A 15,745-nucleotide genomic window follows, 5' to 3' on the forward strand; every position below is an offset into this window, starting at 1 on the left:
CTTTCACGACAGATTTCTGTCCCCACATTAGGCTAGTCATGGTGTAAGTTTTCTAGCAGCAAGAGATGACAAATTTCAAACTTCTGCTCACATTATATTTGCTAATATGCCATCTACAAAAGCTGGTCTTAAGGGTCAGACAGGATTCAATATGTGAAGAAATAGATTCCACTCCTTCTTTAATGGAAAAGGAAGCATTATAATATTGAGAATGAGCTTTCATACAGGGATGAGAGGAATATATGATCATTTTTCAATATCAAAATTAATTTGAGGTAGGCCAAGAAAGAGTTTTAACCTAAAATTACATACATAAAATGGAACGATTAGAAATTACAGAATATGGTACAAAGTTTCAAAGTGTATCCTATTTCATGAGAGCCTTAGTTATTATGATGAAATTTTTAAATCAACAAAAAATAACATTGTTAAGCTAAATTCTCCAGGCTCTAATTAAAAGGCTGTGTCTTAATCCACTGCACTTAAGGCAAAGGTAACTTTAAAAATTAGTTATTTATATTTCTTGATGAACAGAAAGAGGACACACAGTCCTTAGCAATATATCCTAAAATTTCTTTTCTTCTTTGATCAACTTTCCTCTTGCATTGGAGTCGATTTTGTTAAGCTTATCCATTTACTTATTTTGTTTATTTATCTATCTACTTACCTAAATATTTATTCCATGCGCAAGAGTGAGAGACAGGTATCATCCCTAAGAGTATCTTCATGCCATAGTTTCTCTATCTAGCTATCTACTTATTTATTCCATGGCCTGGAGTGAGAGACAGCAACCTATAATAGCATCTTCATACTCCCAGACCCTGCCAGCCAGGATCATGCATACACATGTAACCTGCATATACAGGGAGATCTCAGGACATGAACCTGGGACCTTCCTATGTGGCTTCTACATCATGGAGCATTGTATAAATGTTGTGCTACCACAACTGGCCTCTAGTTGTCGCTAATCTTTCCGACAGGCTCAGTCTCTGTGGCACAGAGGTGTTGGGTTGTCAGAAAAGTTATGTATTTTTGCATAGAAAAATGCATCATAGTTTTTCCAGCAATTCAGTAGTATATCAGACTGCAGAGCTAAAAGATACTTGTTAACCGCATTTGAGCCCTCTGGAAGAAGGGACTCTCAACTCTATCATAAAATAAGTAAATCAATGAAACAGTCTACATCTCTACAAAATTTACTTTTGAAAATCTCTGACCCCTCCAACAGCCTTCATTCACGTGGCTTGGATCTTCATGCTCTTCCCTAAATGAATCTGTCTGCCCACTCAATTCAGTCTTAAAGTATCTGAAGATGGAAGATAATACAGGATCAAGGCCAGAAGTCTCTTTCTGGGGAAAGTGGGAGGATGACAATGCTCATTATATAATGACACTTGTCCTTATTTTGAAAAGATACCCTAGCAAACTTAGTCATGTATATTAAAGAGCTATCATAGACTCATTATATTGAAACTTTACATTTTGACAAAAGTAAACAGGATGAAATAGAGTGAGAAAGATGTGTATTCTATTCCCTGATGCTGTGTTTCTCTTCTTTGGAAACTTGTATGCCTTACTTTTTATATAATCACATTAGCAACCTGGGAGTGAATTGAACTAACATGACATAAGCCATTGCCATATATAAACCCTATGTAAGAAAGATTCTCACCCTGTGAGAGGAGCAAGTAAAAGTACTTAAAGGAAGTGTGTAATTAAAACATGTTATTTTATGACTCATTTAATAATTAATGTGGAAACTTAATCAGAATAAATGATTAATCATAATTATTGATATGAGACAACACTAAGATGTATTTGAGTAACTGAATCGAAGATACCACATTCTCATAAAAGTCAATGAAATTGAGGACCAGCAGTTGGTGTAATGGCTATGTTGCTGGATTTCCATGTAGTTGACCGCTGTTTGAGTCCTGGACCCAGTGGCTTAAACGCATGCCACGTGTGTGTGTGTGCTTGCCCAAGATCCCAAGAGGAGAACAGAGGAAAAGGGATTGCCGCATGGCTATCCCCGCTGAGGGGTGATTTCTTTCTCTCTCTCTCTCGCTCTCACTCTCTGTCTTTCTGGCATGTGCATATGCCCTATAGCAAAAATCTCTCCCCCAAAAAAGTCAATGAAATCACCTTACTATGGGACCAGAAGTTAACTTAATAGCTATGTTGCTGGACTCCCATGTAGTTAACCGCCATTCGAGTCCCGGACCCAGTGGCTTTAACTCACGCCAGGCGTGTGTGCGTGTGTGCCCAAAATCCCGAGAGGAGAATAGAGGAGAAGGGATTGCGGCATGACCATCCCCCTGGGGGATGATTTCTCGCTTTCTTTCTTTCTGTCTCTGTCTGTCTGTCTGGCAAGCACACGTGCCCTATAGCAAAAACCTCTCCAAAGAAAAGAAAAGAAAAAAAATCACCTTACTATAAAAAATAAAATTAAATACTAGTTATTAACTTTTTAAAAATATTTATTTAAATTTTTTATTAATCATTTTAATTTGCTATAGGACACATGTGCTCACCAGAGAGAAACAGAGGAAAAGAGAGGCAGAGAATGAGGGAGAGAAATTGAGAAAGCAAACCTCCAGGTCTGGGACTCGTACCATGATTATGTATGTGGGAGTCCAGTGCCTTATCCACCATCCCCCCCGCTGGCCTCCTAGTTACTAACTTTTAATTGATGAATACTTGATGTCAGTAATATAAAAACCACTACACTGGTTTCCAAAAATGATTAAAATAATGTATAACTAATGTAATGACTTTATATAACAAAATCTATTTTCCTTTAGGAAGATTTCACATTTTTGCTTTTCTAACAAATTCCCGTGTGATTTATTTTGTTTAAATTAATGTAACTACTATATTCCTCAAATGCAAATCAAGTGATGGATTCATTCTTTGCAAGTGAATCTAATACTTCATTCAATTTTAATGAAAAAGAAATGAACAATATTCGAAGTAATAAAAATATAAAACTTTTGTGGCATGAACTGATTTGATAATTAGCAAATAGCATTCTAGAAAATAAATACATGTCCACCAACGTGTTGATTTGAAAACACTTTTTTCTCACATATATCGTTCAAATCCAAGAGTATGTATTATTAAGTTTATACACATATTTTAAAATTTAAGGCATGAATTGCTTCCTTATAAGAAAGTTAAGAAAAAAGGAAGCATCAGTCTTTATAATTAATTTAATCATTTTCTGTTCAATTTCATCCCCAAATGTTTCTAGTGATTGAGTGATTTTTCACTATGAAAATTTATGCAATTTTTGACATGGTAGTTGGAAAAATTAAAAATACATCATTAAAATACATAATATTCAACTTCAGCATTAAAATTGTACTGATACTCAGAAAAATATGGTCTGGTCTCTTACTAGTCTTGGTTATTTTATTGGTATAGAGCCAATACTATCTATACTGTTTACTTGAAAATGAGGAATTCCTCAGCCATGTTAACATGAGCCCAGGGATTAAGTATTTAAAAATATCTCCTATAAGTGGAAACCACTACTATGCTTTAATACGTTTTTTTTTTAATGTGAACGTTTTTCACTCTCAATGAGTGAATAAACAACAGGGTACCAGAAAAAGTACAAAGAATGTTTTCAATACTTCAGAGCAATTGTTATGGGGTTACTTTAATTTCATTGAGGCTCATAGAAATTTTTGATTGTATATTGCTATGACTCTGTTTAAGGTAATAGAAAATCCCAAAATAGTTATTATTATGGGACACTTGGGTCTGGAAGAGGTTTGCAATTTTAGCATATAAGCTATAAAGCAGTTACCTGAGCCAAATTTAATTAAAAGTCTAATCACAAGACATTGTAGCACATTTAGCCACATTAAGAGTTATAGGTAAACATTTCTCTAAGAGACTTGGTGTATTCCATTGTGGAGCACAGCTGTGATTTATGTAATAGAGGCAAGTGTTATAAACATCTTCAGCGAGCAGCATTGAAGGCTATGTTTTACATAATCATACGTGTATATTGTTTCTTATAGTTTTTTTGTTTATTTGTTTTTTTTGGGGGGGGGTTGCTTTAGGGAGTGTGTGCTCGCCAGAAAGACAGAGATAGAAAGAAAGTGAAAAATCATCTCCCAGGGGGTGTTAACAGTGAGATAGAGGTCCAGTTTCATCTTTCTGCAGGTAGATAGAAAGAAGACAAATATGGAAGACTTACTCTTAAATGAATCAAGCCAGACTATGAAAGAGAGCCATTGTCTACCCCAATTAATATATACCAAATATCTGCACTTTATGGCAGAAACTGAAATATTGGACAATATAAGGGCACAGAGAGCAACTGTGGACACCAGTGACAGTGTGGGAAGAGTGTGGAAGATGGCAAAGGGTGGAAAATGGAAGAGGGTGAAAGACAGGGAATCAAGGAGAAAAAAGTGAAATAGTAAAGAAATGCAAAATGGAAAATTATATGTTGAAGATAATAGGTATGGTGATATCTTTGTGCCAATATTCAGTGTATGTGAATGGCAAAATTCATTTTGTATGCTGTACAATGAATGAATATGAAATAAAAATAATAATAATTTATATGCATGGAAATATATTAATGTAACACATTTATAGATCTATTTATTAGATTAGTTTTATAAAACTAATATTGTAGTTCCACAATGTTATTCTAAATATTTTTTCCAGTTAATAAACGTGGTCCATGTTTTATGACCTTACTTGTAATGCTACCTCACTCTATTGACTTGTTGAATAGTATCTCATTGCCTAAAAGTACTATAATTTATTTAAACTAAACCCTTGTGAGATATTGTCACTGTTACAAGTAACATCGCCATCCTCCCAATATATCACCTCAAGGGTACTTTTTATGATGAATTTCTAGTGCTGGACATGTAGTGTATGCACGTCTGGATTTATATGCCCATTACCAAATTGCTTCTAAAAGTATGTATGACCAAAAACCATACATGGAAAAGTGGCATGTCCACATGCTCCTTGAAAATGAACAAAGTCTTTTCCATATTTTCTAACCTGGGAAGAAGACCATCTTTAAAACTTTTCATTTGCTATGTTTTTTGTAATTTTGATTATTTTTTTTACATTTTTTAACATTCAACTATGTTTATTTATTCTGCTTTTCACACTTTTCTTCTGTCTCCAAACTCCTGTCATCTTCTCTGCTTGAAATCCCTTTCCCTAGTTGTCCCAGGCAAACAGCTTTACAGACTCCATGAGGCAGAAATAGACATGGGCCCTTCTGTGCTGGCTTCCCTTTCATTTATACCCATTAGAACTTGTGACAGAGTACATTGCTGTGTGTGTGCACGTGTGTGTGTGCGTGGATGTCTGTGTTTTCTCTCATGTACCTGTGACTGACACAAATATCCATTTCTTTGGGATGATACCTTTTAATATTTTTTTTTTCAAAATTTAACCTCCTTTCCATACCTCGTGGTAGTCTGTCTGGTATTTTGACTTTCAGTAATTTTTCATTTGAATAAAAAAGAGTTATTGTACCTCTATTTAAATTTGGTTATGTTATCATTCCTTCTGAAGTTACAAGACATTTTTCAATATGGTGGAACTCAAGGCCTCAGGATGCTTACTTGTTGTCCACGTTGTAAGCTCATTATTAGCATATAATAAGCATGTCTTATTATAATATAATATATTATGCCTTATTATTATATACTAATACACCTTATTATGATATATTATGTGATATATTATATAATATAATTCTTTTTATTCACAAAAAGAGCACACTCTTGTCATCATCTCCCAGAAAAAGAAAAGAAACTTGTGAGTACCAAGATATACCCTTTTATTTATTTATTTATTTATTAGAGCAGTTTTTGCTATAGGGCACGTGCGCTTGCCAGGAAAATAGAGAGACAGAGAGATAGAAAGCGAGAAATCACCCCCCAGGGGGGATAGCCATGCCATAATCCCTTCTCCTCCATTCTCCTCTTGGGATCTTGGGCACACACACACACGCACCTGTCATGAGTTTAAGTTACCAGGTCCGAGACTCGAACTGCGGTCGACTACATACATGGAAGTCCAACGACATAGTCATTACGCTAACTGCTGGTCCCAAGATGTATCCCTTGAGTGCTTTTCACATCTTCCATCCTCAAGGATAGCTTTTCTGACTACAGAAGAGTTTTGTCAAACTTGAACTTTATATAAAATGGAATCACACCTACTAGTCACTTTGTATCAGATCTGATTTCTTGAATCTTCACTTCCATCGACATCAATGGCTATTCCATTATAGATATTCACTATAATTTATGTATCTGTTCTGGGTTTTGATGGACAGTTGGATGGTTTTGATCCAGAAAGTGTTAATTACAAGTGGTGGTGTGATGAATATGAGTATGACTTCATATGGTTTTGGTGAATGTGTGCATGTTTTCCTCTTGGGTATGTGCTTAAGCTTGGAGTTACCGAGTAATTATGAGCCATATATTCAATTAAGAATTATCAAAAGATTTTCCAGAATGATTATATTTATTTTCATCCCCATGAGAATACATCTGAGAATTCTAAATGCTCCATATTCACAGCTATACTTGGCATCAACTGATTTTTTTGTTTTAGCCATTCTAGCAGTATGTAACAGTTTTTATTTACATTTCTTGATGACTAATCAAAGTCAACATTTTTAATATTTTTATCAACCTTTTGAATATCCTCTTTTATGAATTAACTGTTGAAATCTTTTTCCCATATTTTGCCATACCAGAGTATCTATCTTTTTCTTATTGATTTCTATATAGTTTTTTTTTAATTATTTATTTTATTTTATTCATTCATTCATTTTAATTTGACCAGAGAGACAGAGAGAGAAAAAGTGAGAAAGCAAGCCACCAGGTCCGGGACTTGAACCATGGTCTGCCATATGGGAACGTCCAGCACCTTAACCACTACGCCACCTACTGGTCCTTCTATATAGTGTTCATATATCCTAAATGCAGTCTTTTGTTGATTGTGTGTTTAACACACTCTTATGGTCTATAGTCTATGTTTTCAGTCTCATAATGATTTCTTTTGATTAGCACATGTTTTTCATTTCAATGATGTAGATTTATTTTGCTCATTTTTCATTTATTGTTGGTGAGTTTCTTTATATTTAAATTATGTTTTATTATGTATTTTATACAAATTGATCTTAGTATTTCTGTCTCCATATTGAGATTCTACCTCCTCAAAATTATAATAATATCTTGGGATTTTCTTTAGATATTTATTTTTTCTTACACATTTACATTTAATTCCTTCTGGGATAAATTTCTGCATATGGTATTGAGGTGGAGTGCCAAGGTCATTCATTCATAATGAAATTCAATTGACAATGTGTTGAAGAGTTGACCTCATTTTCATTGTCCTATAGTGAGACGTTTGTCACTAACCAGACAATAATATTGTCATTATCCAGACAATAATATCAGATCTCTTCCTGACCTTTATTGCATTCCATTGATCTATTTGTCTATGCAGTTAAATACCTTTCTATCTCAGTTAATTAGTTACTTTATAATAAGACTTGAAATTTGGTACTCTATCCCTTCAACTTCTTTCTTCTTCTTTTTTTTTTTGGAGACGTTTTTACCATAGGGCGCGTGCACTCGCCAGACAGACAGAGAAAGACACAGAGACAGAAAGCGAGAAATAACCCCCCAGGGAGGATGATCACACCACAATCCCTTCTCCTCCATTCTCCTCTTGGGATCTTGGGAATGCACGCACACGTGCCCAGCGTGAGTGTTAAGCCACCGGGTCCGGGAGGCAAACTGTGGTCGACTACGTGGGAGTCCAGCAACATAGCCATTACACTAACTGCTAGTTCCCAACTTCTTTCTTCTTCATCTAGTTCACCATAATTCCTTACTTTCTATTTCTTTATTTCTTTATTTTTTAATGAGAGAGAGCAAGGGAGCATAGAAGAAGGAGGAGGAAATGAGAACAAAAACATGTGCTTAGGACAGGGTCACACTGTGGTGATACTCTGCCAGAAATTTTCAGTTTAGAACCACAGGTATACGATGTCATGCCCAGCCTGTCCAGGTTGGTCTGGAATCCAAACCCGGGACTCCCGCATGGCCCAGCCTTGGACAGCAGTACACCCCCACCTACACCACTGCAGTGCGCTACCATGACTGTTTTGGATTCTCTGCATTTCCATATAAATTTTAGGAACATGTTATTTTCTACAAAAAAATATTTTCAGGATTTTAATTATAATAACTTAAGAGATTACTTTGGAGGAAACATATATTTTTAGAACTTCCTGATCCCTGACATGGTGTATTGCTCCATGTTTTCAGGGTTTTTTTATATGATTTGTCTCAGTACTATTTTGCAATTTTCTTTGTAGAAGTCTTCACATCTTTGATTAGAATTATTTTTAATTGGGCCAGCAGGTGGCGTAGTGGTTAAGGGTGTTGGACTCCCACATCGCCAACTGCAGTACAAGTCTTGGATCTAGCACCTTGCTTTCTCACTTTCTCGCTCTCTCTCTTATTCTGTCCCTCTCTGGTCAAATACAAATAAATAAATAAGGTTAAAAATAAAATAATTCTTTAAAAAAAGAATTATTTTTAATGAAAGGGTATTCATAGATGGTAATGTAAATAGTATTTTTTTTTATTTATGGGTGCTATGTAAAGTTAGTTTTGTTTTGATTTTATCTTATATAAATATTCACTTATTAAGGTTTTTTTTTCTAATTTTTGCTAGAGGGTGCACGTGCTCATTTGAGAGAGATAATGAGAGAGAAGGAAAGCAAGAAAGCCCTCCCATGTGGGATGGTCATGCCAACATCCCTTCTCCATTTCTTCCTCCTTTCCGGGCTTTAGACATGTACACACATGTACCTGACGTGTTTTCCAACCCACCGGATCCAAGACTTGAATTGTACAGTTGGCCATGTAGGATTCAGCTACCTTAACCACCATACTGTAGGCTGGCCTGTCATCTATTCTAAAAGCTTACAAGTTCTTAAATTTTTTCTGTCTGCACAATATTATCTGCAAATAATAAAAATGTATTACTTTTTTTTTTCCAAATCTTAAGCACTTTTATTTTTTTCTTGCCTTGTGGCAATGACTAAAACTTCCAGAATAATACTGAGCAGAATGTGATACAGTGAGTTCCATGTAACTGACCACAGGTGAGAGTCTTGGACCCAGTGGCTTGAGAAACATGTTGAATGCATGTGTGTGCATGCCCCAAACCTCAAAAGGTGGGAGAGAGAGGAGAAGGATTCTGTGACCATGCCCCTTGGAGGGCGCTTTCTCACTTTCTCTGTCTCTCCCCAATGAGGGCATGCACCCTCTGACAAATTAAAAGAAAAAAAGTGATACAATGAGCCTCAATGTTCCATGCCCAATCTCTGAGAAAAACTTCTATTATTTCTTTTCAAATACATTTTAATTATTGAAAATACCTGCATAGTGGAAAAAAAGTGATAAAACTCCCCTGAAAAATCTATTAGCATATTACTGAAATTAACTGTATGTTGAAAAAAATGGGTAGGATAATATCTTTGATTAAGCTAATATTCAGTGTATTCTGGATGGGAAAATTCATTTCATATGCTGTAATGATACACCCTGCATGAATGTAAAATAAAAATACATAAAATGAAATGATTTACATAAGATAAATACAAAGTATAGTTCTATAATTGCTTTTTTCCCATAGCATAGTTTATGGATTTCTCTACCTACCACTACTTACTGAACTTTTAGGTCTTTCTTTGAACATTTATCCTGTTATTAATTTATTATTAATTTAAAAATATTTTGATAAATAAAGTGTAACTATTTTTGCATGTTTGTCTATAAACTGATATCCTTTAGTTGATTTTGGTAATTTATACTTTTATCAAACCATTTCATTCAGAGTTTAAAAGGTAGTACTATGAATTTGATAAATATGCCAGGTGCAGACCTAAATGATACTTTTGAAGGTATCACTGAGTAGACAAACAACTGACAAGATTTATTAAGATAAAACACAGGAGGTACAAATAATTGATATTTGGAATGGAAAGAGAGTATAGCTATGAAGCAGAGATTATTTTTTAGAAAAACAGAGACTAACAGATTACATTATATTGAGGTATTGAAAAATCTTTCAGACAAAAGAAAAAATGTATAATTCATTTAGCAAGGCTAAAATACCCTTTTATTAAAGGATAAAGATAAATTAAGAGCTCAACTCAATAATTCATCTCATTTCTATACTAGGAAAAATAACACTATGATTGTTTTAATAGGCATACAAAAATAACTTAATAGAATTTAGTACATTTTTAGAACCAACAGCATAATAGAATAAAAACAAACTAGTGCTTACAGAGCAAGTATGTAGGGCTTTTTCTTACATGCTAATAAAAAAGTAACGCAAGTTCTCAAGTACAATGTCCCGTGCAGTCAGTAAGAAAAGAGCTGAACTACACGTTATGAAAATGGGAAACGTCAGGTAACTCAGAGTCCTCAGTCACACAAGCATTGGCCCGTGATGTAGGCTCTAAGCAGTTAGTTACAAGAGAGAGCAACTTGGCAATTTCTCTTTCTAATGTCTAACCTAGAACAACCGCTGGATTGTGCACCAGGATCCCCATTACAGTGTGATTTGCCATCATTAAAAAGAAGAAACTAGCCTTTCGTAGAGGCCTGGAAAAAGAAAAGCACATATTCATGTTTCTGAAGTAAACGAACAACATCCTGTGTTTTTCAGTGTAGTAAAGTCTCACATGACACCGAATGTAAAAGCAAATTGAAAATGACACAAGCACATATAGACCAAAATGATACGTGTTATGTAATTATTGCTAAACACACAAAGTAGTACTCTACATTGAGCAAGGATACAGTCACCACAGCTTTATGACGGGGATACCTTCTGAGAAATACGCGGTTGTGTGAATGACATAGATGTTCTTACTCAAACCTCCATGAGTAACACCCCTAGGCTATTGGGATGAGACCGCCATAGGAGACCACTGTCATGTACATGGTCCGTTGTCGCCTGAAGCATTTTTGTGTGGTGTCTGATTATACACACATGTGGAAAATATCAAACTATAAATGGGATCAGTATATTGCAAAACCAGAGTATGTGATGAGAGGAAGAACAAATAAGTGGGAGGAGGGAAGGGAAAGTATGGCTTGAAGGTTTTATTTTAAAAAAGATCTTGTGCAAATAGGGCAAAGAGGTAACACTGATGACTGTACTTTGCCCTATAGTCAATACTTTGTATGGAAAGCTGAAAGAATATACTACATGTTTTACACTATATTGAGGGCGAAATAAACGTTTCCTCTGAATGTGTACTATATGCCAACCAAAGGTATCAAAATGTGGGCACCATTTATTGTATATCATCTGTTAGGATTTTGTCATCCTTCTAATTAGCAAAAACGGTATCTGAAAAATTATACACTGACATAGTCAGGATATACAGATTTTTTTGTTTGTATTTTAGATAAATATTTATATTGATGTGAACTGTCTAAGCAACACTACATTAACTGCTCCTGGCTCTGAATGGGAGCTTCCTGAGTCACAGAGATTTTTAAATTGCTCTAGAAAATGTATATCGCTCTGATAAACATGTGTTAAATTGGTATAAAGAAGGGAGTTTATATTATGCATCTGTCTTTGTGCTGGTATTTTAAATAATATACTTTTCTGGAAATAAAATCTATAGAAATAATTTCAACAAAAGAGCAGACTATTCAGATACAAGTAGAAAATATACACCTAGTATAAACATTCTTTTTGTCTTTACTTTCCTCCTCGGGTAGGTGCTACCACCTAGTGGGCATTTCAAGAACAACATCGATGTGTGTTAAAAACTGACTTGGATTAGCTTCAAACAAAGCTATGTCAAACTCATCTTTGGTTTGTGTGCCCTGGAAAGCTTTGGATTATAAAAATATCTAGCAGTCCCCATAAGAATTGCTTTATCCTTAAGTGGCTAGCTTAGTATATACCTCAGCTATCACCCTTCACCCGTAGCAGACTAAAGTAGTCTGTGCTATATTCTGCTTTGCCCAAGTGAATTAATTTCAATGAGCCTCAATTCCCTCCTCCATAATGATCAGCAAGTACTGAGGCACATTCTGGTGGGGTGTGTAAGAGTGAGCTGAGCTCCTCTGTGTAACAACTTGGTGTTGAGAACACACTCCATGAATGAGCAGCATTATTGCCATTAAGCAGACCAGCTGTCATCTCTCTTTACAGCCTTCATTTCATTGTCTTTGACACTGAGATGGCTCATGACATCCTCAAGGTCTGGGATGGTCCGGTGGACAGCAACATCCTCCTGAAGGAGTGGAGTGGCTCCGCCCTCCCTGAGGATATCCACAGCACCTTCAACTCCCTCACCCTGCAGTTCGACAGCGACTTCTTCATCAGCAAGTCTGGCTTCTCCATCCAGTTCTCAAGTAGGTGAAACGTCTTCCTTTTCCTCATCTTGACATCAACTGCTTGCTGTGCACATAGAGTGCCATTTATGTTCGTAAACCTTCCTTTCCCTGGACGTGAGTTTCCCTGAGAGCAATTTGAAGTTTGAAAAATTCTCTTGTAAGGGGATCTTTTCTCACCCATTGCAGAACTCATGGCTTCTTCCTTTTCCTCATCTTGACATCAAATGCTTGCTGTGCACATAGAGTGCCATTTATATTCGTAAACCTTCATTTCCCTGGACGTGAGTTTCCCTGAGAGCAATTTGAAGTTTGAAAAATTCTCTTGTAAGGGGATCTTTTCTCACCCATTGCAGAACTCATGGCTGAAGCCTCCATAACAAAAGATAGATGAATTGGAAAGATGCATAATCAAAATTATTTAAGTGCTGAGTCACACAGGAAGCTTCAAAACCAAAAACGTGAAACCATGTATTTTCACGGCTAGTCAAATGACTAGAGGGCAGAGGGGTATGATCTACTGGGAGGAAATCAGCAAGATCGGCTTGTTCAGGTCCTTCTCTGATTCATTCCTTTCCTCTGGGTATAGAGAAGTCCCCTCTCATGTCCCTGTTTCAGAGGGAAGTCAGATAATTCTGTCATGCCCTGCTCAGGGGAGAAAGGGGAAGGGCATGTCAGAGAGACCAAAGAGCACGACTGCTAGAGCAACCATATGGTAAGAGTGAGCTTCTATTTCTTCTCTGCTGTTTCTTCTGATGTTGAGGGGCCATCTTTTGGAGTAACAAGGGTAGAACCCCAACATTATCAATAGAATGCCTTGTTTTAGGAAATTCCGTTCATTATATAATAGGGATAAATAGTGAATCTACTTAGTTACATGGGAAAAAAATTACTTTAATGGTTTTAGTTCATCAGCAGATATTTAAATTTAATTCTGGGACAGATGTAGATCTCTACATGAATCTAAGATTTATCTTTGGGCACTCTCAAACCTGGCACCTAACACAGGATCCCTGAGTACTCTACTTTAGCCATTTGGGCAATAAAGTTTCAAGAGTGCTGATCAGATATGCTTTGATTCTCTGTGGAAGAATCTTATATTTTATCCCTCCTTTGGGAACAGATTCAAGTAGCTCATATAAAATAGTAACCTCTGCTGAATTACTTGTGGGAAGCCACATTTGCGCGCTTGAACAATTATCTAGCGAAGATAGTTCTCGTCTTTGCTCTCTAGCTCATTTTTAATGAATGATTTCCTAAGAAGGAAGGAGTGGAGATATTTTGTGGCAGCTCAACCTTTTAGTACCCTTCAAATGGCACCATGTAGAGATGCTGTGTAATTCGGTAGCACACAAGGTCAGTCATCGTCATAAAACAAGTGGAATTTGCACATAAACACATTCAGACTCAATTTATCTCTTGGCAGGTCACTGGTGAGCCATATTTAGGATTTACATAAGAAAATTGACTTAGGTCAACTTAATGCTTTAAAAGGTTGCTAATAAAATTGAGGTTATAGTCTGTACAATCACTTACCTCTGGTTTCACTGTGCTTTGAGGCAGTAATTTGCAAACATGTGCCTATGGCATAGTGTCTATACGGGATACGATTTTCACTGGTCTTTTGCAAAAACTTCAAGGTAAGTTTGCTTGAGCTGCCCTGCCTGGGGGGAAGATGTCCTTTGTGCTAAGACTATGTTGCTTTTTGTTGTGTAGAAAATAGTCCTTTATTTTCTGAAATGGTGGTGAGACTAGATAGTAGATTCATGATTTATTGGCTTTAATTAGAAAAATAAAAAATGTGGTACAGTTATGAAATTATGTTCATTTTCCTCTCCCTCCTATTCTACACTCTCTTGCTTTATTCTGTTTGGTTCTGTTTTGTTTCGATGGACATTATTTTGGAAAGTAGGTTTAGGTTCACAGCAAAATTTAGCAGAAGAACTTACCATCAAATTGAGAGAAAGATATGCCATATCTGTGTCTTTACTACCCCCACATTGGCACAGCCTCCTTCGCTATCAAACCCTCTACCATAGAGGAAGGTTGAAATAACCGACACAGGCATGTTATTATTGACCAGTTGATAACATGAAGTCTTTAGTTTACATTAGGGCTTACACTTGGTGTCATACAGGCTATGACTGTGTTTGGACCAACGAATGATGGCAGGTATTCCAATCCATGGTAGCACACACAGAATAGTTTCACTGTCCTAAAAATTCTCTGTTACCCCCTTGTTCACCCATTCCTCCCTTCTAATCCCTGAAGCCACTGTTCTTTGTCTTTGCCAGAATGTCACATTGTGTAGCTTTTTCATGTTAGCTTCTTTCACTTAAGAATATGAACTTAAGCATCCTCCATGTTTGTTTGTGGCTTGGTGACATTTCTTTTTGGTGCTGAAGACTATCCGACTGTCAGGACATGCCACAGTTTGTTTATCCATTGACATTCTAAAGCACATCTTGGCTGCTTCTAAGTTTTGGCCATTGTGAATTAAGCTGTGATAGACGTGTAGGTTTTTGTGTGGACATTAAGTTTTCAGTTCATCCGAATAAATGTCAGAAAGCATGATTTCTGGATCATGTGGTAAGAACATGCTTAATTTTATTCATAGCCTTGTAAAGGTTTTTACTTTATAAAAAAAAAATTATGGGGGCCAACAGATGGCATAACAGTTATGTCACTGGACTCCCACATGGTTAGCCACAGTTCAAGTCCTGGACCTGGTGACTTGAAACTCACACCAGGTGTATGTGTGCGTGTTCCCAAAATCCCGAGAGGAGAATGGAGGAGAAGGGATTGCAGTGTGGTCATGCCCTCTAGGGGGTGATTTCTCACTTCCCCTCTCACTCTGTCTGACTTTCTCTCTCTCTAGACGGCACACATGGCCTATGGCAAAAATCTCTAAGAAAAAAAAATTCTTGTGAAAACTCAGAAATCGTTTCTTTGGCTACATTCTGTCATAACTCTCTTGATGTCATAATTTGACAAAATAAATACTTTTTTATAATTATTTGAGTATCGTATACATACTTCTCCCCCCAAAATTAATTAATGCATCACTGTTTACAACATAATAAATATGGTCATACCCATAAAAGTTACCCCAGAAATGAAACTTTATTACATCTTTGCTTAGTTTTCTATGTATACATTTTTTTGAGAGGTTTTTGCCATAGGGTGCGTGCACTCACCAGACAGAGAGAGACAGAGAGACAGAAAGTGAGAAATCACCCCCAGGGGGGATGGCCACGCCGCAATCCCTTCTCCTCCACTCTCCTCTCAGGATCTTG

At 36.3% G+C, this 15,745-nt stretch overlaps 1 protein-coding gene across 1 annotated transcript in view; it reads left to right on the forward strand.

Annotated features, from left to right (window-relative positions):
* Positions 1 to 15,745, forward strand: part of CSMD1 (CUB and Sushi multiple domains 1) — a gene marked incomplete at its 5' end in the record, with an annotated part of 442,872 nt that overhangs the window by 75,406 nt on the left and 351,721 nt on the right. Inside the window, one exon of the mRNA XM_006163216.1 lies at positions 12,268 to 12,470. Coding sequence (XP_006163278.1) covers positions 12,268 to 12,470 — 203 coding nt within the window. The remainder of the gene's footprint in view (positions 1 to 12,267; positions 12,471 to 15,745) is intronic.

This window comes from Tupaia chinensis, unplaced genomic scaffold (assembly GCF_000334495.1).
Source record: "Tupaia chinensis unplaced genomic scaffold, TupChi_1.0 Scaffold141517_1, whole genome shotgun sequence".
Classification (NCBI taxonomy): Eukaryota; Metazoa; Chordata; class Mammalia; order Scandentia; family Tupaiidae; genus Tupaia; species Tupaia belangeri.